Genomic DNA, 27,837 nt, shown 5'->3' with positions numbered 1-27,837 from the left:
TACAGTAGAAAATATGAGAATATATATTTTTATAATCTCTTTTATTACCTTATTTTTCTTAATATTGAGCAAATTACACTCACTGGAGTATCTTAAATAGGCTTTGAAAAAGCACATGCAAGTACCAGCAGTGGCAAGTACCGCTAGCTGCTGGTAAACTAAGCTGTCTTGACTTGGACATACTTTTTTGCCAACACATGGCTAACCTTTGTTACAGCTGCTATTAACGAAAATGTGTTTGGAGTTAGCTTTCTAGCTAATAGGCTATTTGAGTTTATGCTTCCTCTTACAATTATAATGTGGGCAGGTCAAAATACTGACTATCTACCAAAATATTAATTTTAACAGGTTTAATAGTTCTCCTTGCCATTATCATTCACCTTTTTCACATGTAATAAAATATTTTTGCTAACATATGGTGGGGATCCCTGGGTTGCCAGTTTGCAAGGGCAAGAAAGGTTTGCACTAGCCCCCTGCACTATTGGATGATTGGTCAAAAGACTCATATGGTTCATAAATAACCATTTCTATTTTAGAGTGATTTTTATGCGTGCTCAGAAAAGTTGGCACACTATATATATTTTTTTTTATTTCACCTTTATTTAACTAGGCAAGTCAGTTAAGAACCAATTCTTATTTTCAATGACAGCCTAGGAACAGTGGGTTAACTGCCTTGTCCAGGGGCAGAACAACAGATGTTTACCTTGTCAGCTCAGGGATTTGATCTTGCAACCTTTTGGTTAATAATATTACCTAAATTCCGGAAAGGGAAGTGGCTCCTTTGGAAAGTTATCGAAGCAGAAAGTTCTCAGAAGTTATCTAGCTTAACAAACAGAAGAAGGGAAACATGGGAACAACAGCAAGTCAATTAGGGAAGGATCTGCTCTCAGAATATCAGGTGACATAAGATATTTAACGTGAATTAGATATCTAGCCAATAAAGTGTACACAACAAGTTGTTGGCCATTGTCGTTACTAGGTTAGGGAATAACTAACGTTACCTAAAAGCGAACCAAGTTGTTTTTAGCTAGCTAGCTATTTATCGTTACTTTTTGCCCTCATAAAAGAGTCGTGGCTCAGCTTGAATTATTGCCTATATTAACTAGCGAGTGCATTTTCAGCTTTTGACGACTGTTAGCTAGCTAACTAGTAGGACAACTTGTTGAGCATATTGCAAGTGACTGATAAAAGGAAGAAGTTGTGGTAAAAATATGGAATGCGTGTGTAGTATTAGACAATAATGTATTAACTGTCTCAGCCTCCAGTATTTATGCTGCATTAGTTTATGTGTCGGGGGGCTAGGGTCAGTTTGTTATATCTGGAGTACTTCTCCTGTCCTATTCGGTGTCCTGTGTGAATCTAAGTGTGCGTTCTCTAATTCTCTCCTTCTCTCTTTCTTTCTCTCTCTCGGAGGACCTGAGCCCTAGGACCATGCCCCAGGACTACCTGACATGATGACTCCTTGCTGTCCCCAGTCCACCTGGCCATGCTGCTGCTCCAGTTTCAACTGTTCTGCCTTACTATTATTCAACCATGCTGGTCATTTATGAACATTTGAACATCTTGGCCACGTTCTGTTATAATATCCACCTGGCACAGCCAGAAGAGGACTGGCCACCCCACATATGCTCTCTCTAATTCTCTCTTTCTTTCTCTCTCTCTCGGGAGGACCTGAGCCCTAGGACCGTGCCCCAGGACTACCTGACATGATGACTCCTTGCTGTCCCCAGTCCACCTGACTGTGCTGCTGCTCCAGTTTCAACTGTTCTGCCTTATTATTATTCGACCATGCTGGTCATTTATGAACATTTGAACATCTTGGTCATGTTCTGTTATAATCTCTACCCGGCACAGCCAGAAGAGGACTGGCCACCCCACATAGCCTGGTTCCTCTCTAGGTTTCTTCCTAGGTTTTGGCCTTTCTAGGGAGTTTTTCCTAGCCACCGTGCTTTTACACCTGCATTGTTTGCTGTTTGGGGTTTTAGGCTGGGTTTCTGTACAGCACTTTGAGATATCAGCTGATGTACGAAGGGCTATATAAATACATTTGATTTGATTTGATTTGATTAACACTTCCCTTCCAGGAGCTGACATTTCTTACAAAACAAGAAATTCTGTTGTAAGTAACTAGCTTTATTCATGATCATTTCAATTGACTGATACTGTTGTTTTCAATATCCTATTTGATACAAATACAGTATATAAATACATAGGCTCCATTTTGCCAGAGCTTAAGGTCCTTGTCAACTGAAGGGCTAAAGTCCTAATTTACAACGAAATTTTACCGGCAAGATGGATTGTTTGAACTAGGTTGGAATGGTTTGTCATTTTAGATTTATTGCGGAAGGGACTTGATGAACAATCAACATCCATACAGGCAGAGTTGAGTTTGTTTGATGCGTCCTTTCTGTAGGGCACACAAGCGATTCAGTGAACTCCTCTCCAAAGAGGACAGAAACCTCACCAGTGTGCCCATGGAGAAAGTCCTTTCACTGCCAGAACTCAAGGTGACAAGATTGCAATTGAAATTCTACTCCATTACTAATACTTGAATGTTGTTACAAATCATTGTAACATGTTGGATTTCCTTTGGTCCCTAATGTTTATGTTCTGTCCCCACCCTTTAGTCCAACCCTTTCAGGAAAAGGATCTGCCATGTATTCTCAACATCTGATATGAAAGATGGAAGTCTCACCTTTGAGGACTTTCTTGATCTCGAGTGCCTTCAGCGATTCAGCTACACTGGAAATCAAGTCCCACTATGCATTCCGCATTTTTGGTAATACAATTGTTGGGAATTCATGGGGTACACATGGGGTATGTCATGTATTCATGGTGTCTGGCAGTGTGTGGGTGGCTGGTGAAAAACAAAATGGGAATTGTTTTGTCTGTTCAGACTTTGATGACGATGGCACTCTGGATGGTGGGGACCTGGAGAAGCTGGTGAACTGTTTGACTGGTGAGACTGAAGACACAAGGCTTACACCTGAAGAGATGAGGCAGCTCATCAGCAATGTAAGTTTACAGATTAAGGCCACTATTGGTCCTTCCCAATATGAGCCTACCTCAAGGAAGACCTGTGTATGATATAGTCAGGTCTGCTTTATATGATTTCAAGTCTCCGTCTGCAATATCCAAGGGTAAAGCAACTACTTATTTACTTTTCAATTTGACAGATTCTTGAAGAGTCAGATATAGACAAAGATGGGACAGTAAATCTGTCAGAGTTCCAACATGTTATCTCCAGGTCACCAGATTTCGTCAGGTGAGTTGAAATCTGATTAGAATATCTCTCCATAATCGCTACATTTTAACTATGTACCCCCCTCTAATATTTCACATTTTTCTTCAGTTATTTTAAGATTGTGCTGTGAAGTCTACGAATAACACACCAGGATATGGATGCTTTGGATTCTGTTCTATTCATACTAAGAGGACCTCTTCTATTTTTTTCATTGTAATACCAATAACTTTGAGATTTTGCCTTAAATTATACAGAGTGGCTCCACTCCCCCCCCCCCCCCCCAGACTAAAGGTTCCTAAGCTTTTGGGCATGTGCGGATCACGCACTGCGCATGTTTTTACCTCTACTTGACACATACATTTGTGTTGTATCTTTCCTTTCACATTTCTCATTGTCAATCGTGAATGATAGAGATAATAATGGAGTCTTTGTAGGCACCAACTCCGCAGTGGTTCATTGGACAAAGCCTAAGGGGAAATTAATGGTGTTTTTGGATAAATGCCATAAGTTTAGGTAAACACAGGCTTAAGAGATTTTTTTGGTTCTGAGAATCTTCATCAGCTAACATCACTTTCTTGAATTTTGAAGAATTCATATAATCAACAACAAAAAAAGCATAGCACAAAGGCTTAATTCATAAAGGTCATGTTAACTGACTGGTATTATCTGATATATCAAAACATAAGATCTCCTCAGCCTGTGTTAACCTCAGACCTTATTTTCTGCATTTATTCCAAAACCCTATTCTTTCCCCATTCATTTTTCACAGGGATGGCTGAAAAAAACCAAAGGTAACTAATTTCCTGGGTTTTAGGACTACACGCTGGCGAGCTCTGGTAATTCAAGTTTTTAACAGTTAAACGTCCATGCAGCAAGGGATCTGCATACCAACCATTTGATCTCATCAGCTTCATGGGATATGCATTTAGATTGTGTTATTGTTTCGAATTATGGGCTAGTGAGCCAATTTTAGAGCAGATGTTAAACTGTAGCATAGTTTAGGCTGTGTTTTTGCCAAGTGGCCACATGGATTATTTTTTTGTTGTCTGACAGTAATGTTATATTCGGTTCTGTTTTGTAGAATACCATCATTGTGATCTTGCAGACATTGAATCAGCTTTGATCAAACTTTATTAAACAAGCTCCATTAGCCAGAGTAGCACAGAGTGTGCGTAAAGTAGAGAATAATTTTTCCGGGGGGGAAAGGTTTGGGAAAGTATTTCTACATCATGTCAGTGCTCTCTTAATGGAAACTTTTTCAAATCTATAAAGAGCTAGAATAAAAGTAATCAAGTCTTAGTCACTGACTTTACTTTATTTGTCTGAAACAAGCAGCTAGTCAATCAATCTGTGCAATGTCCTTAGTGCTCAACTCCTACAGGCAGTTTATCCATTCTATGTAGGATATGTGTCAGGATGGAGAGAGGGGTCCTCTTTGATAGCAGAAACAAAAGTGTTCCATGGTCCACACACTACATCCACCACACGCAGCCCCTGGTCCTTGAAAAACTCTACCCTTCTTGGCTCGTCTGAACTGTCCTCAGTCCCCTGTCCCAGCTGGCCGTATTCACCTGAAAAGGATATGAGAAATATGAGAAAAGGCCATGTCTATCCATTCATTGATATGTATTTCACCCAGGAATTCATAACGGCTATTTATTCAATACACAGGCCTACTCAAAGCCACGTAGACCACAATATTTGACATTTAAAGCTTGCCCCAGTAGACTAGAATATTTTAAAGCTTACCCCAGCCCCAAGTGTAGAGATCACCTGTACCTGTAAAATAAATAGAAAAAATACTAAGTCATCTCTCTAAATTAGTAGTTTGAGGCAGCTTGGGTTGAAGGGCTCTTACTTGTGACTGCCGCAGTGTGACGCGACCCACAGCTGATCTTGCTGACCTCACATGACTGAGTAACATCCACCAGGGCTGGGAAGGCCTGTATTGATATGAACACCTCATCGTAGCTCTCTTCATCTTTACATGTGCTGGCACCACCTAAACATACAGCAGTTCAGATAACATATTTATATGTTGTCTAGCTACACCAGTCCAGAACCTCAATGTAGGTGTTTTGCAACGCAGCCAATTAGAGGGTCTATAAGTATCATCCATTTGCCTGTATGAACACTGAATTTTAAAACGAGCTGAGCTGGTGGGTCTGCCCTCCCAAAATATAACACAGATTTCAGACAGGCAGACCTGTGTCCTGGCTCTTCTGCTGCTCTCCTCTTAGGGCCCGTGATGGCAGTCCCACCTGGCCACTCTCATTCCAGCCCCACACGTACAGGTCTCCCCCAGCTGTGGACCAGACTAGTGATCACATTGACTGAATAATGTAATGCAATGCAATCACTCTACTTTATCATTCTTTTGTAAGTTCCATCCCAGTCAGTCTCTCTTACCACTGGTGCAGACAGAGTGCCAACCCCCGGCGGCCACAGTGCTCATGGACATACCCATTAGTGCCTCCATTGCTCTGGGCTCCTCCTGCGGGCTCAGGTCCCCATGTCCCAGCTGCCCATGGCTGCCAACACAAGGAAGCAAGGTTTTCAGAACATTTAATACAGATCCTATGCTGTCGTTCATTCTGCCATGTCTGATGTACCCAAAATAGTCATCAGTAACCAATGAAAGGTGTGCTGAAAAAATGCCTATTGATTAAACTGTTGTACAGGATTTGTTAATTCCATTACGAAACATGACATTTGTTGTCTTCACCTGCCTGAGCCCCAGGTGTAGATGTCTCCAGATGCAGTGAGGAGGACTGCGTGCTCTGTGCCTAGTGCCAGGCTAACAGCCTGTAGTTGTGGGGAAAGTGGGCGGTAAAAGGGAGGGTTGGAAGCTATGTACCCTCCTGGAACCAATGGGAATGCTAGTGAGGGCCCTACAAAACACACAAGAATGCATTATGATTACAACATTATTGAAATGCAACTATTGATTAGAGCTTCAATATATTTGCCACACACCTGTACATGGACCTGAGTGGGGAAAATAACCATATTTACTTAATTCTAGGGGTTGTGGGTGGTACCAACTATGCTACAGCACCAGTCAGTATGAATCAATACCAGTATTATCTGGAATCACCATACTCCACCCTGGTTTCTTCTCATTTCGCTCAGAGTTCCAGCACTCTACTCTGTCTGCGAAAGACAGGGCCAGATATCCCTCGCTGATATGTGCATCCTGGCACCCTCGGCTTTCCTCTACACAGCCGCCACATCCTCTCTGACTGGGGGCCCCTACTCCAAAACCTGCCAAACACAGCCTTCCATCACCTGAAACGCAAACAAATGATACAGTTAAGGGGAAACTTTGAAACAGTCCATGTAGGTTTACGAATTGAGGTACATGGTTGCAACTTAATTGATACACTGGAAACTGGTTCATGCAGTTATCAACCTTTCACTGCGGTCTCTGGTTGAGCGGTCTGCCAGTTATTTTCACGAGAAGGCAGCCCTTACAAAAAAATATAGCAGTTTTGAAACTGCAGTCGACGGGTATTTTGGACGCAGGATTTGGCATTATGTAACTGACAGTTAGACTTACAGGTTATGTCGTTGTCTTTTGTTTGAATTGTTTACGTGTCCGCTGTGCGGGGGAAATTATAATACAAGCGGAACTACGTAGCTAATACTGTTGTAACGGGGATCCTTATTGTAGCAACACACTTTTGGAGGAAAGGCAATCCTGCGCTGCGTTAGCTAAGTTTTCATGTCATCAGGTGTAGTTCATAAAGGTTGAAGAGTGTATGTTAGGATGAAGTGTGAATTCATGCCAGGAATAATACGTGTGAAGTTTGATTTCCTCTCTTCTGTAATAAGCAGCCAATGAGGTATTTTTTCCTTTATTCATGTGTTTAATCTGAACCCGTTATAACGCCGGTTAAACTGTTATGTATGTAAGCACTTCAGAGTTATACCAAGCTAATAAGTCACTCGTAAGATAAGGTTGTAAGAGTGTGCTTAACTGTATTTTTCATTTACTTTATAGTTCTCACGGAAGGTGATAATTCTGACTAAAACTACAGAATAAAGCCGCCAGTTAAAATCAAGGAACGGTTGTGCTCGTGGTTACTGAAGGGAACTAAACAGCATACTGCAGTTATACTAAACTCTGACTGCAATCTCCTTTTGTAAGGGATGATCGAGTTGAGTACTCTACTCACTATTTGAATGCAGAGCTGCTCTTCGACTCCAACTTGTCCTGATCTGCGTATCAACATTGCTATTATGTTGACAGATTTGGACAGGCTCCTCTTCCAAATTCCGACAAACAATATCAATAGAGATTGGATATGTCACGTTGGCATCTCCGGCACTTTCCCCATCAGTCAATTTTTCATTCGTTCGTATTTGCCCAAAGCCGTTGAAGCCAAATCCAAACCAATTCATCAGCAACTCTGCGTTTCGCGGTAGCGTAAACAAAACAATCCGTACAACGTTGCGATCAGTGCTACAAATAGAACAACCAGACAGATACTTCACCGGATGTATAAATGTGAAGCATCCGCTTTGCGTTTCCAGTCATTACCAAATATGGTATTGAGAGGAAACCCACTGGCCGGCAGTGGGAGAAGATGAAACGACATGGGTTTTGGCCGACATTCTGCAAATTCTCATCGATTAAACAGTTGATCTCAATTGAATTTTTTGTTCCCAAAATAAGAATCTGTTTTGAACAGAGTGGACTACGTTTTGTACACTTTACCCTTTGGCATCCAATATGCTGCATTTACCGCCCTCAACTGGACTACAATATAAATCCATTAGGCTATACTTATATATATTGTAATGAAATAGCAGGGAGCAGGTCTCGAACCCTCGAACTTCTAGCCCGAGGTCCGGCGCTATCGACTGTGCTGCAAAAGCATGCTCGTGCGGCAGGGTAGATTACAGTGACTGTTTGACAGCGCTCCCCACCGGTCTGGGTTGCACCAAACAGCAGGCATCACAAACACCACTCCCTCTTGTCATAATGAATACAAACAAATATCACAAGTTCACGACAGGTTACCTTCACTGATTCAAATGCACCCACCTCCTTTCTCATCCACCCAGAAACCAAAAATGGATCCGCTAAAAAGCAAGGATCCCCTTTCTAGAAAAATGTCACTCCTACTGGACCAGATTCTTCTTTATCATGTCCATTGATGCCAGGCTCATGTTTCGAGTTCTTCAACACAATTTCCACCTCACTTAACTCGCCCTCATTCACTTCCATTTCACCTCCAGAATTCGGGCTGGCGCACAGCCCACTCTGTTTGCACTTGACACCAGTCTTATTCAACACCCTATCTCCATTTTTATCGCCATCTTCCTCAAATTCAAATCCAAACCTCTGTTTTCCTCATTCTCTTCGACCTCTTCTTCCTATTTGTGTCCCTGGCCCAATATTCCTATTCTCATGACTTTGCTTGCAGCCTGGTGGCATCCGGACGTAACCCCATCTCATAGCCGTCCTGCTCACCTCGGAAACGTGTCTTCCTTGGGCGCTGACATTTGTAGAGCATCTTCCTGCTCATTTTCATCTCTTGCCTCCAGCTCCATATGATGCTGGAGATGGGTGTGAGAGAATTTGATCCGTTCGATTGTGGGAGGTCAGATCAGCGTATTGAATGCATGCTGTGCAGTTGTCTGACGAGTTGAAACGAATTACATATATTAACACTGGATTGCTGATGCTATTCCTTTATCTTGCTGACGTTTTTCCCGTCATGCATTTCCTTTGCATTCCCTGACAATTTCTACAAGTGTTTAATGTTTCCAACCTATTATTTATGTTGTTCTATAATGCACAGAGAAACAGAAATTATTGACTTGAACCTTCTTATAATATGGATCATTTTTTCTTCCCTTTCCTATTTCCACTAGATTTCCAATGTCTCAGTTATTGTTTGTAAACCAAAAACACCAAGAATTTGGAAGGCTGTCTGGCAGAAAAACTTGCAATGTTAATACATCTGAGTGATTTAATTAAAAGCTGATCCATTGTATCTAAATAATTTCATCACCAAAGACTGCATCTAGCCTTAAATATTTATGTGCAATTTCTGGATTATGGAAATCACAGGAGGCTGCTGAGGGGAGGATGCTCATAATAATGTCTGGAACTGAGTGAATGGAATTACATCAAACACATGGAAACCTCTTTGATACCATTCCACTTATTATGTTTCTGCCATTACTACGGGCCCATCCTCCCCAAATAAGGTGCCACCAACCTCCAGTGATGGAAATTAATTTCAAAGCAAGATGTGTCAACCAATAATAAGTATAAACCTTGGATGACTGACAGGGGGCGTTGTATTGAAGCTACCGCCAACTTGGTACTCCTCAATTGTAAAAAAAAATATATATAAATATATTTTGGAAGCTATATAAATGCATTTATTAATGTCTACTTTTGTTTTTGACACATTTATTATATTAAAGACACCTTAATGCATACTTTTAAATTATGTGAGCTAAACATACAAATAAATGATGTGAGCTAAACATACAAATAAAAAAAATAGATACAGTACCAGTCAAAAGTTTGGACACATATACATTGTATAATAATAGTGAAGACATCAAAACTGAAATAACACACATGAAATCATGTAGTAACCAAAAAAGTGTTAAACAAATAAATATTTATTTTAGATTCTTCAAAGTAGTACAATGATCCAACCCACCTCCAGGCTGTGTAAGGGCTATTTGACCAAGATGGATTGCTGCATCAGATGACCTGGCCTCCACAATCACCGAACCTCAACCCAATTGAGATGGTTGGGATGAATTGGACCACAGAGTGAAGGAAAAGCAGCCCACAAGTGCTCAGCATATGTGGGACTCCTTCAAGACTGTTGGAAAAGCATTCCAGGTGAAGCTGGTTGAGAGAATGCCAAGTGTGTGCAAAGCTGTCATCAAGGCAAAGGGTAGCTACTTTGAAGAATCTCAAATATAGTTTTGATGTCTTCACTATTATTCTACAATGTAGAAAACAGTAAAAAAAAACAAAGAAAAACCCTTGAATGAGTACTGTAGGTGTGTCCAAACTTTTGACTGGTACTGTAGATATTGGAAATATACACGTAATATCATATCACCACATACATATCTCCCTTATACCCTGTTATGTCATAGTGTGTCAGTATGCTATCAATTTGTTTTCTGGCCATCAAGGGATTAAGATGGTCAAATGTAGGACTTGGCATGGAAATTCCTGGACTAGTCTCCTAAGACAGGGTTTCCCAACCCTGTCCATGGGCAACCCAGACTTTTCACATTTTTGTTTTAACCCTAAACTGGCACACCTGATTCAATTAGTCAAAGGGTTGAAGATTAGTTGAGTAATTGAATCAGGTGTGCCAGTTGAGGGTTAAAACAAAAAATGTGAAACTTCTGGGGGGGGGCAGAGGAGAGGGTTGGGGAACCTTGTCCTTGGACACCCTGTCTTTAATGGGTCAGACAAATTGCCTACTTGTGGTGTGTGTCCTCTTTTGCTTTAGAGACAAGAGGAGTCTTGAGGAATCTTGTGCTCACATAGCACTCCTGAGTCCCTCCCATTGCCACGGTAGTGCTGCTGCTGTGTCTTGTTACTGTAGGGGAAGAAGAGGCTAGAGATCCAGCGGGGACAGGTGACAGGCCTCCTAAGAGCTGACGTTACTGTAAGATCCCACACACGATAGAAACATAGGAAGTCCACAAGCATCAGAACCAGTACCAAGGACCCATAGAGCAGAACCACAGTCTGGAACAGGGACCTCTAACTGGAATCAAAACAGACAGCTCTCATGAAAAACCAGGGCCATGCTTTCCACTGGTAAATGACTATAATGCTTTCATCAAAGTCTAGTTTGCGGACAGTGCCCAAAGTTTCCACACAAGGAAGATGAAAAAACATCTGTCACAACAATGTAAAAATAACAACGCAGGAAATATCAATATTACCAAAGCTCCAAGGAGTTTTAAGGCTGAAATGAGTCACAGACAATGCCATCTGTCTCTATTATATCCCTGACAGCTTGTTAATAAATTATTCAAGTGTCAGTTTTGCTCATATTTCCACAAAAGCAGCTGCAGCATGTATAGGGCATGAGCTACCCTCCTGTAGGTTTTTATTCAAAACAAGCAAAAACCTACACGATGGTAGTGGTTAGAGCCCTGCTGTAGACAGGTTCTTTAGAGTTCCCTCTGGTCTCTGTCTGATTGCTGTTCATGCTGTTGTGGTACTAGGACCTTTGGAAGCACTGTTTGAACCCCAGCCCCCCTCCTAGCCAGCAACAGAAGGACAGGGCGGGGGTCAGAGTAGCCCTCACACAGCTTAGCTCTGTACCCTACTTCCCTACTTTATTATGATTTTTGCCAATAAAAATCAACACGTTAGTTACATATGAGACATGTTAGTTACATGTAAGACAATTGTTAGTTACAATCATTTGTAATAGATGCCTTTATCAATATTACCGGGATAAAGAGGAGATTCTTACCTGATGCAGATCTACAGTATTCCACTCAAATACAAGGCACAGTTTAGAGTAAAGGTCTTCTTGGTTCCAAAAAGTTGGACCTGGACAATCAAACCCGGACCTGATCATAAAATAAAAAGGGGACCCGGACCCTAGAACAATGAAACCCTAATGGACCCAACAACAACCAGACCTAGACCCGATGCGTACCCTAACAGGACCGGGTCTAGACCAGACTCGATTGGATCCGAATGACCAAAAAATGATGTTTATCAGGCAAGTTGCTCTTCTGGTTAATGAATTGGTCTTTGTATGTTGGCTAGGCCTTCTATAAGTCAATAAATTCACCTTATTAGCATAAAATAAATATGCTATAAGCTATGCTGAGCCATTGCCGGGTCCACATGGGTCTATTGGGGCAGCAGGTAGCCTAGTGGTTGGAGTGTTGGACTAGTAAGTAGAAGTGCCACCTGCTATTCTGCGGCTGCCTGCGCCAATGGAACCCAGACCCGAGTTGTGTTCGGATACTCATAATAACCGTACTATTTGTGACGTGAATTGAGTATATAGTATGCTTATTGGTCATAGTATGGATATAGTTAGTATGCCAAAAGTTCCCGGATGACGTACTAAATTCGCCAAAATACGAAAGCTGTGTTCGAATACCCATACTAACATACTGTATACTACATACTTAATGAGCATACTATATACTATTAGTTCATTTTAGTATAATGTAAACGAATGGTATCTGTAGCGACCCGCACAGACAGCTGTGTGTTATGTGTTAGGCCAGTACCAGTGTTCGCGGGGTCCGACATGCCAATCAACCTGCTATCTGCCAATCACGGGAATGCCTGGAATGTTCTGATGCCGTTCATCTTGGGGAGTGGCGTGGAGGGGGGTTGGGCAGGGGGATGGAGCATTGGAAATTAAGACCAGGTTTAGCCTTTTTTCTCTCTCTTATGTCTGGGCTTCATAAGAGAAGGTCACGATTGGAAGTTTACATTCACTAAGAGTTTCAAGGCCTACTTTGAAACTCAGTGCCTCTTTGCTTGACATCATGGGAAAATCAAAAGAAATCAGCCAAGACCTCAGAAAAAAAATTGTAGACCTCTACAAGTCTGGTTCATCCTTGGGAGCAATTTCCAAATGCCTGAAGGTACCACGTTCATCTGTACAAACAATAGTACGCAAGTATAAACACCATAGGACCACACAGCCATCATACCGCTAAGGAAGGAGACGAGTTTTGTCTCCTAGAGATGAACGTACTTTGGTGTGAAAAGTGCAGTCAATCCCAGAACAACAGCAAAGGAACTTGTGGAGGAAACAGGTACAAAAGTATTTATATCCACAGTAAAACGAGTCCTATATCGACATAACCTGAAAGGCCGCTCAGCAAGGAAGAAGCCACTGCTCCAAAAACCGCCATAAAAAAGGCAGACTACGGTTCGCAACTGCACATGGGGACAAAGATCATACTTTTTGGAGAAATGTCCTCTGGTCTGATGAAACAAAAATATAACTGTTTGGCCATAATGACCATCGTTATGTTTGGAGGAAGACGGTGAACGCTTGCAAGCCGAAGAACACCATCCCAACCGTGAAGCACGGGGGTGGCAGCATCATGTTGTGAGGGTGCTTTGCTGCAGGAGGGACTGGTGCACTTCACAAAATAGATGGCTTCATGAGGGAGGAATATTATGTGGATATATTGAAGCAACATCTCAAGACATCAGTCAGGAAGTTAAAGCTTGGTCGCAAATGGGTCTTCCAAATGGACAATGACCCCAAGCATACTTCCAAAGTTGTGGCAAAATGGCTAAAGAACAACAAAGTCAAGGTATTGGAGTGGCCATCACAAAGCCCTGACCTCAATCCTATAGAAAATTTGTGGGCAGAACTGAAAAAGCATGTGCGAGCAAGTAGGCCTACAAACCTGAATCCGTTACACCAGCTCTGTCAGGATGAATGGGCAAAAATTCACCCAACTTATTGTGGGAAGCTTGTGGAAGGCTACCCTAAATGTTTGACCCAAGTTAAGCAATTTAAAGGCAATGCTACCGAATACTAATTGAGTGTATGTAAACTTCTGACCCACTGGGAATGTGATGAAAGAAATTAAAGCTGAAATAAATCATTCTCTCAGCTATTATTCTGACATTTCACATTGTTAAAATAAAGTGGTGATCCTAATTGACCTAGGACAAGGAATTCTTACTGGGATTAAATGTTAGGAATTGTGAAAACTGAGTTTAAATGTATTTGGCTAAGGTGTATGTAAACTTCCGACTTCAACTGTATATAGGCAGCAATCTCTATGTGCTAGTGATCGCTGTTTAACAGTCTGATGGCCTTGAGATAGAAGCTGTTTTTAAGTCTCTCGGTCCCAGCTGTGATGCACCAGTACTTCTGGATGATAGCGGGGTGAACAGGCAGTGGCTCATGTGGTTGTTGTCCTTGATGATCTTTTTGGCCTTCCTGTGACATCGGGTGCTGTTGTCCTTTGGTCTGTTTAGTCCAAATTTGAGATTTTTGGTTTCAACCGCTGTGTCTTTGTGAGAGGCAGAGTAGGTGAACGGATGATCTCTGCATGTGTGGTTCCCACCGTGAAGCATGGAGGAGGTGTGATGGTGTGGGGGTGCTTTGCTGGTGACACTGTCAGTGATTTATTTAGAATTCAAGGCACACTTAACCAGCATGGCTACCATAGCATTCTGCAGAGATACGCCATCCCATCATTTGTTTTTCAACAGGGATCCAAAAGGCACCTCCAGGCTGTGTAAGGGCTATTTGACGAAGGAGAATGATGGTGCTGCATCAGATGAGCTGGCCTCCACAATCGCCCGACCTCAACCCAATTGAGATGGTTTGGGATGAGTTGGACCGCAGAGTGAAGGAAAAGCATCTAACATGTGCTCAGCATATGTGGGACCTCCTTCAAGATTGTTGGAAAAGCATTCCTCATGAAGCTGGTTGAGAGAATGCCAAGAGTGGGCAAAGCTGTCATCAAGGCAAATTGTGGCTACTATGAAGAATCTTAAATACAATTTATTTTGATTTGTTTAACACTTTTTTGGTTACTACATGATTCATATGTGTTTTTCATAGTTTTGATGTCTTCACTATTATTCTACAATGTAGAAAATAGTACAAATAAAGAACCCCTTTAATGAGTAGGTGTGTAAAAAAATTTAACTGGTACTATATTTTTGTGGATTAGTCCACACACGCTGCCGTGTCACATCAATTGAAGATGCCCATTGAAAAATTGCAGCAGAGGTAAACTTCCTGTTAATAATTTATGTTGGGGATGAATCAGAATTAGTTGGGTAACATAGATAAATAAGATGTTTTATTTACTTTCATAATATGCTTGTGAGATACTTGTCATTAGAATGTCTCCTTTTGGACTATACTGTTGGCAGTTGCACTTTTCCCTTCTCAGCTAGGGCTCAGTCACTTGGGGCCCAGAGAGGGGAGAGGTCAGGCTTGTCTTCATATGTGAATGTATCTGTTAAACCATGTGAAGGGATGATTAAGGGGGAACCAATTATCTCTTGGCTCCACAATGTCTGTGCACAAGTTACTCCCCTCAGTGAGCTTGTCTAGGATTGGGGAGAAGACGGGGTGTATTGGAGATGGGAGTATCTAGAGTTGACAATTGATATATGCCATTGGATGAGGTAATGTTTTGGTACTATGAAGTACCAAAAACGAGATTAAAGCTTGTCTTAGAGACCAAACTGAACGATAATTTATAGCTAATGCTATCTGGCTATGGGATTGTACCTATTGTACCTTCTCTCTCAAGTAAAAGTCTTTCTTTGTGAACTATTCCTAAGATCTGTGGTTCATCATGTAAGTTGAGAGAGGTGTATCTTGGCTATAAAAGATCTATTCTCTTATAGGCACACTCAGAATTCATTTATAGACACTGAATTGATCTGAGAGTCAAAGGGTGAAGGTGAAGCTCATATTTTTATTTTACCTTTATTTAACTAGGCAAGTCAGTTAAGAACACATTCTTATTTTCAATGATGGCCTAGGAACAGTGGGCAGAACGACAGATTTGTACCTTGTCAGCTTGGGGATTTGAACTTGCAACATTCCGGTTACTAGTCCAACGCCCTAACCACTAGGCTTCCCTGCCACCCCATATAATTAAAGATGAAGTTTAAGTATAACTCTGACTAGTGTGTGGTTTGTAAACTCTCCTCATTTAGTAATACAGGAATTTACCACGACATTTCTCAGACTAAATTCTTGTTACATTTCTTATCTAATATATTGATGCCGTTAATTTCTACACTATCACTGTAATGAAAAGCTTGATCGATCCTTCAGTAAAGTAAGGAAGGATTCCATTGGGAATAGCTTTCATTAAAATGTAATATTCCTTACACAACATAACAAAGTTATATTTGGCTAATAATTCATTGTAGGTATAAAGATTACCATGATCATTTATAAGTTGATTAACCACAAATATGCTATTGGCAAATAAATTATGAAAAAAATAAGATTTTATTTCTATATCTAAAATCACTGTTATTCCAAATAAATTATTTGTGTGGAGAGAAGTTTACATTTACATTTAAGTCATTTAGCAGACGCTCTTATCCAGAGCGACTTACAAATTGGTGCTTTCATATGACATCCAGTGGAACAGACAATAGTGCATCAGATTACTTTATCCTATCCTAGGTATTCCTTAAAGAGGTGGGGTTTCAGGTGTCTCCGGAAGGTGGTGATTGACTCCGCTGGTCCTTGTATAACAAGGACCAGCACAATAGAGCTTATTTATGAAATGTTGCTAATTTAACAGAAATATTACCCACAGCATTAGGGCACTGGAGTAAAAAATCAAGCCCCGCAATTTTCTGGAAAATAAAATGTGATATTATATTCCAAAGACTAAGTTTTTTTTTAGACACTTCTTAATCCAGTTGACTTTTGTAGTCTGGTTAAACAGCATAAAATCTAAAACATTAAGACCACCATCACAAATCTTGCTGGTAAGGACATCCTTCCTGATCTTGTGTGGCGTATTTTTCCAAATGAAATTGGATATTAATTTGTTGAGAGTGGTAAAAACAAATTGTGCAATGTATCTAAAATAAACTCACAAATAACAGTGTTAAAAGCTTTTTTGAAAGAAAAAAAATGTAATAGCAGGATTGTCATCTAATAAATCACTATATTCCACCAAGACCAGCCTGATTACCCAATTGTTTGAAATATGATGCCCTTTCAAAAATCCAGATTGGCACTCATTAATCAAACTACAAAGACCATATTTTAAGCGTTTTACTGGAATGGAAGCTAGTATCTTACAAGCGTTGTTTAAGAGGTTAATTGGACGGCAATTATCAATAAATAATGTATCCTTATGTGGTTAACAATCCAGTATTGGTGGTCAGTGCCCCCGCCCCTTGAAATATTCTCTGAGAAGCCTCAATCGTTGATACAATGTTTCAATATGCTCAGAAACACCTTGTTGGTGCAATGCTTCAGTATTTGCAGAATGTTTCCCTTCCCTGGCAAATAATGCAGACCAGCAAACACAGAAATGAACTGGACTCACACAATATAAGGAACAGCTCTGAATGCAGAGCAACAATTTTGGTGGGAAACGCACAAGACAATAACACTGGCATAGTATACCGTACTATCCAAAAATTCTAAAGATCTGCATGCCAGTTATGATTTTCATATAAGTATTGTAGGCTACTCAACTGATTAGCCTAATTCTAGCTGGCTACTAGACAGAGACGCTGTCCATTTAGCCACCCCATGGATCTCCACTATGCCTAGCTGTACCAAGGCGGTGCTGAATCACGGGCGCAGCCTTAATGTGTAGATTTTTCTTCATTCTTCATTTATGCGTCCTGGTTGATTGTAAAGCCTAAGTCATTTCTTCGACGTATGCATTTTATTTCAATTTATGTGTAGGATTTATCTGAGATAAAGTCGAAGTCAGTTGTTTTATGCTCCGGTTATTTTACATTGATGTCGGCCTTGATAGCGTGTATTATGCATCTATGTCATGTTGCACTGTATGCACTGTTCCACAAGTAGGCTAAATGAGTCAATGTAGGCTATGTATGGAGTTATGGTATGGGAAGGCATAAGCTATGGGACAAAGGTCCTGAGGCCCATTGCCGTGCCATTCATTTGCGACCATCACCTCATGTTTTAGCATGATAATGCATGGCCTCATGTCGCAAGGATCTGCACACAATTCCTGCAAGCTGAAATTGTCCCAGTTCTTCCATGGCCTGCATACTCACCAGACATGTCACCCATTGAGCATGTTTGGGATGCTCTGGATTGACATGTACAACAGCGTGTTCCTGTTCCCACCAATATCCAGCGACTTCACACAGCCATTGAAGAGAAGTGGGACAACATTCCAAAGGCCATAATCAGCAGCCTGATCAACTCAATGAGATGGTCATGTGGCGCACTGCATGAGGCAAATAGTGGTCACACCAGATACCGACTGGTTTTCTTATCCACACCCCTACCTTTTTTAAGGTAACTGTGACCAACAAATGCACATCTGTATTCCCAGTCATGTGAAATTCATATATTAGGGCGTATTGAATTTATTTCAGTTGACTGATTTCCTTAAATGAACTAACTTTAGTAAAAAAAAATTAAAAACTATTGCATGTTATGTTTATATTTTTGAACAGTGTAGCTACAGGCTGCCTACCTGGGGAATCTGACGTGCGTGCCAGGAGGGGTGTGTGACAGGAGGGGTCCTGCTTTGGTGCCAATTATGAATCTGTCTTCAACGTGGCTCTGTGGGAGCTGGCTGGGCATTTACCATTCAAGAACAGACATGACTTTGAACACAGCACTGAAAAAGATGTGATGGCCATCATTCAGAGGTATCTGCTGCCTGACCAAGAATTCCTTCTGTTGGAATAGTAAATAACTGCACATTTACAGAAATACTTTTAAGCCTGGCTTACCTGGAAGAGAACACCAGTGTCAGTATAGTTGGAACAAGTGTTACTGTGGTATATATGCCACGGCTAAGGGCTATTCTTATGCACGACACATTGGGGAGTGCCTGGATACAGCCATTAGCCGTGGTATATTGGCCATATACCACAAACCCCCGAGGTGCTTTATTGCTATTTTAAACTGGTTACCAATGTAATTAGAGCAGTAAAAATATTTGTCATACCCATGGTATACAGTCGGATATACCACAGCTGTCAGCCAATCAGCATTCAGGGCTGGAACCACCCAGTTTATAATTTGTCCATAACCATTTAAATGACTGTCAATGTGTACAGAGCCTGGTGGTTGACTATGTAGTTTGCCCACAATTATTTTGGGCTACAATTCCACTAACTAAAATTCAACTCCCTACACATACAGTCCAAACTGAGTATATGCTTTGTGCTTATATTTATTGGGCATTAAAAAGTAGCTCAACAGATTTCAATGGAATAAAACATACTTGAAATCATAGTACTTTTATTATGTTTTAGATGTATTACCTTTAGTAGCTAATTTCCTTTCCTCCCACTATAATAGAACTCCAAAAACACACAGGTTGTCTCTTTTTGCGAGCCAGGCTCATTCAAAGGCCGCACAATGGCGAGTTACTCCAGCATTAGGACTATACAGATCTAGGTGAGCAACGTATATGACAGCGGTCTGTGTGGACTTTTTAGAAATTCAAGCAGCCACTGTCACTGAAATATTTACTGCAATCACTGCACTCATACACATTTTCCCCAGTGTGACTTTTCTGATTACACATTATTGGGTAAAGCAGTTTTTCTACATACAGGACACCTGTATGATTTCGCCCCTGTGACTCCTCATCATGTGAAATGTCAGACGGAAGCTAGTGCTGAAACACTTGTCACAATGACTGCAGCTATATCCTTTACCTCCTGCATGAATCTTCATGTGCCTTTTCAGACTATTGCGAACGCTGAATTCTTTGCCACAATCAGAACATTGATACGGTTTATCCCCTGTGTGGGTTCTCATGTGCACAATCAGATCCCTATTGCTAGTGAAGCATTTACTACAAACATGACAACACATCCTATCTGCAATGTGAGTTTGGATGTGATGTTTCATACTTTCTGTGGACTCAAAACATTTTCCACACACACCACAAATATGTTCTTTCTCATTTGTATGAGTTTGCACATGTTTCATTAACGAACCCATGTACTGGAAAGACTTTCCACACACTTTACAACGGCAAGGAGCATTATCCCTTTGCCTGGGTGATTTCAGATCGGACGACTCTGTGGATTTTCTACCCTTAGTATTCATATGGGAGCTTTGTCTTTTTCCTGTCCATCTTTTCTTTGATTTGACTGGTTTAAAACCTGACGGAGGCCCTTCAACTCCCATCCAATCAATGTTTTCCCTCTGAGCTGCAGAACAGTATGGATTTCTTGCATAATTAGGCTGAGAATCACTGGTTGGTTCTGATAATCTGTAGTCCTCTCCACCAGTTTCTGCTTTGATATTTGCAGTTGAGGTGCTGGGTAGAGAGTCTCTCTCTTCTTTTCCCTCATTCTGGGCTTGATAAAGATATGAGTGCCGAGTTGGGTCTTCACAGTCAGGTTCCATAAAGGCATTAGTGAATATGGAGTCTTTGGTATCATCTTCCAGCTCTTGAAGCTGTTCTTCCCATTGACTGGTCCTGAGTTCCTCCTGTTCCTCCTTTATCTGTGTAGGCTCTGGGTCCTCTTGTCCGAGACTGGGGCTCCACTCCTGCACACACTGCTGCTGCTCAGGGGGAACCTGTTCCGAGACTGACTGTTGGAGGATGTCTAGAGGCAAGTAGAAAGGAAGGATGAGATATAGAAAACCTGTAAGCCTACAATAGAGAGAATTATTAACAGTGTATTTTTGTAGGCATTAACTCCGCCATTGCTCGTTGGCCAAAGTCTATGGGTGAAATTAATGTTTTTTTTTTGTAGGGTTTATGGATAAACACAGAAAGTGTGGTCTGTGGTAAACACAGGCTCAGATCTTACTGTTCTATGAGATCATCATCAGCTAACATTACTTTTTGTGAAGCATGTATGTCATCAAAACAAGCACATAAAGGCCTCTTTAATTCTTAAAGGTTATGTTAACTGACTGATCATCTCATAGAACAAAACGTACTCCTAAGCCTGTGTTAACCTCAGACCTTATTTTCGTAGTTTATCCTAAAACCCCATTCTTTAAGAAGCATCAGACCCTACCGAACTGCATTCTTTCCCCATTCATTTCCCTCCATAGGAACGGCTGAACGAACCTGATAACTCATTTCCGGTTTTTAGGACTACAAGCTGGCGAGCTCTATGACTTTTCAGACATAACTATGTACCTGTAAAAGCTGATGTGATATTTTCTATCCACTTTCATACAATAACGGTTGAATAGACAAACGTAATCACAAACCTGCTCTGTTTAGCTTGATGAGAGCGATTTCAAGCTGCCTCTGGAGACGGTCATTTTCCTCATTTGAACGGGAAACTTCTTCTGCTATCGTTTTTTCAACTGCCCATAATATCTCCTCAGCAGCAGTTCTTAATCGCTCATTGAGAAACACTCTTAACAGCTGTATTTTAGACATTTTAGATTACGTTTAGTAGCTTCCGAAGTAGCTAGTTCCTGGATTCTGTCCGTTTCCGCGGGCAACCTCATCTGGTAGGAGGTAACATATTTTGATTTATCACCACCTGCTGGAGTGGAGTACGAGAAGATCGGTTCAGTTTATGGAAATCTTTTCCAATACAAAATGTACCCCATGACATATCCTATATTGTCTGAAATATCACGAATCACATATCTATCTGTACATTATATATTAATCCTATATTTTAACCTCAGGTGAGATGTGGATACTTTAATTAAACGTGTCTTAATAATAACAAAATAATAATACAGAATCATAATGTGTAGCAGTAAGTAACATACTATCCATTTTTTCGATATGTGTACTCTACTGATGTCTGATCCAGGCTATATCACATCCGGCCGTGATTGGGAGTCCCATAGGGCGGCGCACAATTGGCCCAACATCGTCCGGGGTAGGCCGTCATTGTAAATAAGAATTTGTTCTTAAACTGACTTGCCTCGTTAAAGAAAGGTTACCATTTTTTTTAATGATCTAGGTTTGATTGGTTATACCTCGGAATTCCTATAGGGGCAGGGTTGACATATTTGTAATTTATTTTATACTGTAAATTGGCCTAATACTATTGGTCGTGGGTTGCAGGTTTTTTGGGCTACTTCTAAGTTACACAGCGATCGCCATGGCATTTCTCTTTAAAACATTTTTATTTCACTGTGACATGCTACTGCTGACTATCAGGCAGTGCTGTTGCTGAGTTATTGATTGGTGGGTGGGGCCGGAGGTGTGTGTGCAGCTTAGTCCACGAGAGTGAGAGGAGACAGAGCAGCACACAAGCAGGTCGTGAATTTTTTTACAAGTGGTAGGTAGGCTATTTAACTTGTCATTATGCTTGAGTGTAAATTTGAAATGGAAGTTATGGAATTCACTCGCATGCTTCTGTTATGGGGAAAAGTTCTCAATGAAACTGACATTAAATGTGGAGAATGTTACATACATCTGTTGGCCATCAAGTAGCCTATTCATTTATATGCCATTGCAGGCTACGATTTGATACACTAAATGTGTTGAAATGACTATATCACGGGAGTCATTGCAAATCGATTTGTGCCACTTGTGTAGCCTTCCTGTAGCTGGCAAACTGATTTAATAAATAACCTATATTGTGTATTGTTGTTGAAGCATTATGTTATTATGCAATTATTAATGGCCAAATAAATGAGTCTGTTAATTTGAACAAAGCAATCTGCTAAATCGTTCAGTTTACATCTTGCCTACCTTTTCTCTAGGCTACTGAAGACTATCTGAAATAAGATGTTGGCCAATAAGGAGCTATAGGCTATGTGCATTTTCACTACATGGCCAAAAGTATGTGGACAAACCTTAACATTAGTGGATTCGGCTATTTCAACCACACACGTTTCTGACCGATTGAATTGAGCACATAGCCATGCAATCTCCATAGACAAACATTGGCAGTAGAATGAGTGCGTAAAAATCATCTGTCCTCGGTTGCAACACTCACTACCAAGTTCCAAACTTCCTATGGAAGTAACGTCAGCACAAGAACTGTTCGTAGGGAGCTTCATGAAATGGGTTTCCAGGGCCGAGCAGCCGTACACAAGTCTAAGATCACCATGCACAATGCCAAGCATCGGCTGGAGTGGTGTAAAGCTCACCGTCATTGGACTCTGGAGCAGTGGAAATTTGTTCTCTGGAGTGATGAATCATGCTTCACCATCTGGCAGTCCAACGGACGAATCTGGGTTTTGTGGATGCCAGGACAACGCTACCTACCCGAATGCATAGTGCCAACTGTAAAGTTTGGTGAAGAAGAAATAATGGTCTGGGGCTGTTTTTCATGGTTCGGGCTAGGCCCCTTAGTTCCGATGAAGGGAAATGTTGACGCTACAGTGTACAATGACATTCTAGATGATTCTGTGCTTCCAACTTTGTGGCAACAGTTTGGGTAAGACCCTTTCCTGTTTCAGCATGACAATGCCCCCATGCACAAAGTGAGGCACATACAGAAATAGTTTGTCGAGATCAGTGGGGAGGATCTTGACTGACCTGCACAGAGCCCTGACCTCAACCCCATCAAACACCTTTGAGATGAATTGGAACACCGACTGCGAGCCAGGTCTAATCGCCCAACGTCAGTGCCCGACCTCACTAATTCCCTTCTGGCTGAATGGAAGCAAGTCACCGCAGCAATGTTCCAACATCTAGTGGAAAGCCTTCCCAGAACAGTGGAGGCTGTGATGGCAGCAAAGAGGGAACCAACTCCATATTAATGCCCATGATTTTGGCCATGTAGTGTATCTAAGCAAACCGTGGCAAAGTTTAATTACAATCATAAACCCAGATTTTATTCTGTATCCTATGCCTATTGAAATGACAAGTCAATCTCACAAATGGGCCATTTATAACTATTTGTAGTCTTCCCAGAAAATAGCCAAACATTAGAATCACTCACACTCTCCTGTCTGATTTATCTATAATTTGCACATATGGCCATGTGTGTATATGTATGGCCATATACCATACCACCTTGTGCCTTACTGCTTAATCATAGCAGTCAAACGAGTTACATCAACATCCATTGATCGAAAATTATCTGGCGAGTTTAATAAGGGCAAATTATATTTTCTCTTGCAACATATTCAAATTAGTTTATTACGTCATGTCATAGTTCACAATAAATATTATTTTGATGAAAACCGAATTTTGCTTCTAACCTAGTTACAAGTTATGTCGATATTCCTTCTTAATTGTTTCCATAACATTATGGGAAAGTTATTTACTGTATAAATGTGGCAAATCCTCTCTTGATGTGGGCGGGAACAATTGGCTAGATTTCAGGATTTGGGTGGGTTTTGAGTCATCATTGTGTAAAAAAAATAATTCTAGACCTGGCAACCCTGTATAGGGCGCTCACACATTACAAGTGACTTGAAGCAGAAGCCACATCTCCGTGTGATTTATTTCTATATTTTCCCCCTTTTAGGTATGAATGTGATGTAGAACATATTTGTTAATATCAGAATGTTACGGATGTTACTATGTGTTATTTAGGCAGTAGAAAACTTGTTTAAAACAATGTGTTATTTGTATGAAGGGGCGCAACTTTCACTGGGGATGGGGAGGTCAGTCCGCCCCCACATTCTGAAATTGCATTTTTGTGCCCCGCAGTTTTATCATTTCAATGTGATATAAAAATCGGAGGGTGTGCTTCAGGACAATGCGGGCGCCTCAGAGCGGTCAGGTAGGCTGTTGGGAGTGTTCAGGAGGCTGGATTTAAGACCATGCGGACACCACAGAGAGGGTTGATAGGCTGTGTGAAGGTAAAACTTCTGGAAGCTGGCTGGACCAGTACGGGAGAGCTAAACATAGTGTGTATGTGTTGCGCTCTTTCACCGAGGTGTAAAAGGAAGCAGAGCAAAAACTGGCTACTCTTTAGTTGATTGATATAGCTGGAAAGGTAACAGCTGTTTAACAGAAAAAAACGAAACTAGTGTTTATTCGCAGTGTTGAGCTAGTATTGTAACTGACATGTGACGTTAGCTAATTTTTCATCCCCTCTCTGTCTGAGGTTAATGAATAAGCTACACTAGCTAGTAGTAGCTACCACAGCCAGGTCAGTTCTAGCTTCTAAGTTAGCTATCTGTCAGATAGCGATATGAGATGACTGTTACTAATATCTAACATGTCACATTTGATTTCCTCCTCTTCGTCTGAAGAGGACGTGTAGCAGGGATCGGACCAAAATGCAGCGTGGTAAGTGTCCATAGTAGATTTGAATGGAAAAACCGAAATAGTACAAAACAATAACCGAACCGTGAAAAACTGAAACAGTACCGTGTGGTGAAACAAACACAGACACGGAAACAATCACCCACAAAGTACCCACAGAATATGGCTGCCTAAATATGGTTCCCAATCAGAGACAACGATATACAGCTGCCTCTAATTGAGAACCAATCTAGGCAACCATAGACATACAATATACCTAGAAAGGAGACAGCCCCATGAACATACAAAACCCCTAGACAGTATATAAAAACACATACATCACCCATGTCACACCCTGACCTAACCAAAATAACAAGGAAAACAGAATACTAAGGTCAGGGTGTGACATAACAGCTGCTTTGTAGCCTTTGTTTCGTCCGTTTCAACAGAAGTAAATTAACTTAGCTAGCTTTCGCCAGTTGATGTACAGTTAGAGCGAGAACTGGCCAAAAGTTGGCAAACGTTAGCTGTTATTTTTGCTTCAATCACACTAGACCTGAATCAAACAATGTGACAATCGGCCAAACGACTGAAGATTGATATTGTGACATTTTTTCAGTGCAGTGAGTTTTTATTAGTCAATATGGTAACATTATTGATCTGTCTGTTTCCCTAGCTAATTCCCTACACTTCACACTGACATAGTAATAAACAGCTCTAACATGACAGGCTTCACTGTCATGGTGCACACTAGAGTTCTGCGCCTGACTGATTTCTTCATCCCGCTCCTGCTTTCACCCACAGCTTTTCATACAGCACCAGCTGGCTTTCTGTCCGACTCCCAACCGCTACCGCAAGAACTGGTCTCAAACCCAACCACAGTCCCACAATGCTATTTTAGGCGTATGTGATGCAGCTCACTTGCAAGCCTTTAACAGAGATTCTCACATTGTCAAGATCCGCCAATATGCTAGATTGCCAATATGCTAGTTTGAAGAGAGCAGAGTTGGAGAGACATGCACTTTCTCTTGAGCTATTTATATAGCCCATCCTTTAGGAGTGGGAATATTTTCAGAAGGATATATTTAGGCATTTCTAGGCAATGTAGTAAACTATAGCCTAATCATAGGCCTATTTAGGAATGACATTTCCTTGAAAAGATAACTGTCCCGTGCTTCTCCGCCCATGCATAGGCTATAGCCTACTCAATCTAGTTGAGACCACACACCCACATGATCGTGCAGGTATGGATACTGAACTCGAAGCAGCAAGAATGATAAAAGCAACCCTTACGTTTTGTATAGGCCTATCGGATATAGCCTACCTTTTAGGTGGATGTTTTGCAGGCAGTGACAATTCTTAGTAATCAATACTTATTGTAGTGTCTTAGCTCTTATTACTTATATAATAAGAAAGACTCTAAATACAAGAAATTTAACTGGAGCTTCACATTTACTAAAAACCAGTTAGTACCACAATAACATAGAACAACACTGCGTATGACCAAGGTTGTTCCATTCTTAGAGGGGACATCATTAATTAACAGAACAGAACATTCTTTCTCTTATACAATCAGAGTTACTTTTACCAAACCACAACTGAAACATTTCCCAGAACAGGTAGTTATTTTGCATCTTTTGATTTGAACATGAACAGTTCGTTTGGCGGTCGACGTCACTGGCTTTCTAGCCATCGCCGATCCACTTTTCATTTTCCATTTGTTTTGTCTTTGTTTTCTACACACCTGGTTTCTATTCCCCAATTACATGTTAATTATTTAACCCTCTGTTTCCCCCATGTTTGTGTGCGTGTTTGTATATAATGTTCAGGTCGTTACTTGTTGGCTGGTATTGTTTTTGCCGGGTTCGTTATTACGCCCGTTATTTACGAGTGACCGGTAATTTCACGCACCTTTAGTATTTGTTTTATACTGGTGCTGTTCGTGGGATAAATTACCTTGTACACTCATCTCTGCTCTCCTGCGCCTGATTCCATGCACCAGTTACCCACAACCTGACATTTACAAATCAAATCAAATCCAATTTTATTTGTCACATACACATGGTTAGCAGATGTTAATGCGAGTGTAGCGAAATGCTTGTGCTTCTAGTTTGTTTGTTTAGTTTAGTTTATTTTTACAGGGACAGTGCACATTAATCAACGTTTCAGTAAAAGTGCCGGTTTTAGCCAGCCGGCTAATTTTCAACCGCAGTCCCTGGGCAGGTTATAAAAAACAATTACAATATAGACCATAGAACAAGCAAGACATAGCAACATAGGACAAGCAAGACATAGCATACAGACAGAGCAACATAGAACAAAAAGCAGCAAGACAAAATTCATAAAAGCAACAAAGTGTTTCCACACCTCACAAGCTACAGACAACAGACAACATGGAAAGCGGCAACACACAGCTAGGGACCATGTTCACAAATCTGATTGACCTTTAGCCAGGTCTTCAAGCATTTTGTGAAAGTGTGATATGTGGTGCAGTTATGTGTGTCTGATGGCAGTGTATTCCAGACATGGGAAGCTCTCACAGAGAATGCAGATTTACTAAAGGTGCTTTTCCTTAGGGGAACTATACAGTCACCTCTCATGGCAGACCTTGTGGATCTGCTGCCATATGTCTGGGTTTTCTGTTTAACAAAAATATTGAGTGGAGGGGGAGCCAGGCCATTAAGGATCTTGAATACAAGACATGCGTCGGTGTATTGCACAAGATTTTCCCAACTCAAGAGCTCATGCTTTCTAAGGATGTGACAATGATGATGGCT

At 41.0% G+C, this 27,837-nt stretch overlaps 3 protein-coding genes across 4 annotated transcripts; 1 reads left to right on the top strand and 2 right to left on the bottom strand.

Moving 5' to 3' along the window:
- The first annotated feature begins 60 nt into the window (after positions 1-60).
- On the top strand, positions 61-7,308 carry LOC115134147 (calcium and integrin-binding protein 1-like). Its single transcript, XM_029667829.2, is given in 8 exon segments — positions 61-898; positions 2,085-2,119; positions 2,414-2,507; positions 2,628-2,716; positions 2,718-2,779; positions 2,897-3,015; positions 3,177-3,265; positions 3,353-7,308. Coding segments are annotated over 8 exon segments (561 nt in total). The 5' UTR covers positions 61-847; the 3' UTR covers positions 3,375-7,308.
- Positions 4,539-7,738, bottom strand: LOC115134146 (RCC1 domain-containing protein 1). 2 transcript variants are annotated; one of them, XM_029667826.2, is made up of 8 exons: positions 7,423-7,738; positions 6,323-6,532; positions 5,970-6,135; positions 5,654-5,775; positions 5,451-5,561; positions 5,103-5,246; positions 4,994-5,023; positions 4,539-4,815 (listed from the first exon to the last, which is right to left on the bottom strand). In XM_029667826.2, exons 1-8 carry the CDS (start codon positions 7,646-7,648, stop codon positions 4,640-4,642), a joined length of 1,185 nt encoding a protein of 394 aa, XP_029523686.1. In that variant the 5' UTR covers positions 7,649-7,738; the 3' UTR covers positions 4,539-4,639. The 2 variants fall into 2 exon arrangements, with proteins under 2 accessions (XP_029523686.1, XP_029523687.1); XM_029667827.2 differs by having other exon boundaries at positions 5,451-5,549.
- Positions 7,739-19,123: 11,385 nt separating this feature from the next.
- Positions 19,124-21,408, bottom strand: LOC115134145 (zinc finger and SCAN domain-containing protein 2-like). Its single transcript, XM_029667825.2, has 2 exons — positions 21,154-21,408; positions 19,124-20,534 (listed from the first exon to the last, which is right to left on the bottom strand). The coding sequence occupies exons 1-2, from the start codon at positions 21,326-21,328 to the stop codon at positions 19,519-19,521; spliced, it is 1,191 nt and encodes a 396-aa protein (XP_029523685.1). The 5' UTR covers positions 21,329-21,408; the 3' UTR covers positions 19,124-19,518.
- Between the last annotated feature and the right edge of the window lie 6,429 nt (positions 21,409-27,837).

Source organism: Oncorhynchus nerka, linkage group LG9a (genome assembly GCF_034236695.1).
Source record: "Oncorhynchus nerka isolate Pitt River linkage group LG9a, Oner_Uvic_2.0, whole genome shotgun sequence".
NCBI classification, from domain to species: Eukaryota; Metazoa; Chordata; class Actinopteri; order Salmoniformes; family Salmonidae; genus Oncorhynchus; species Oncorhynchus nerka.
Note: the sequence above shows the minus strand (reverse complement) of the source record. Positions and strands in the feature narration are given on the sequence as shown.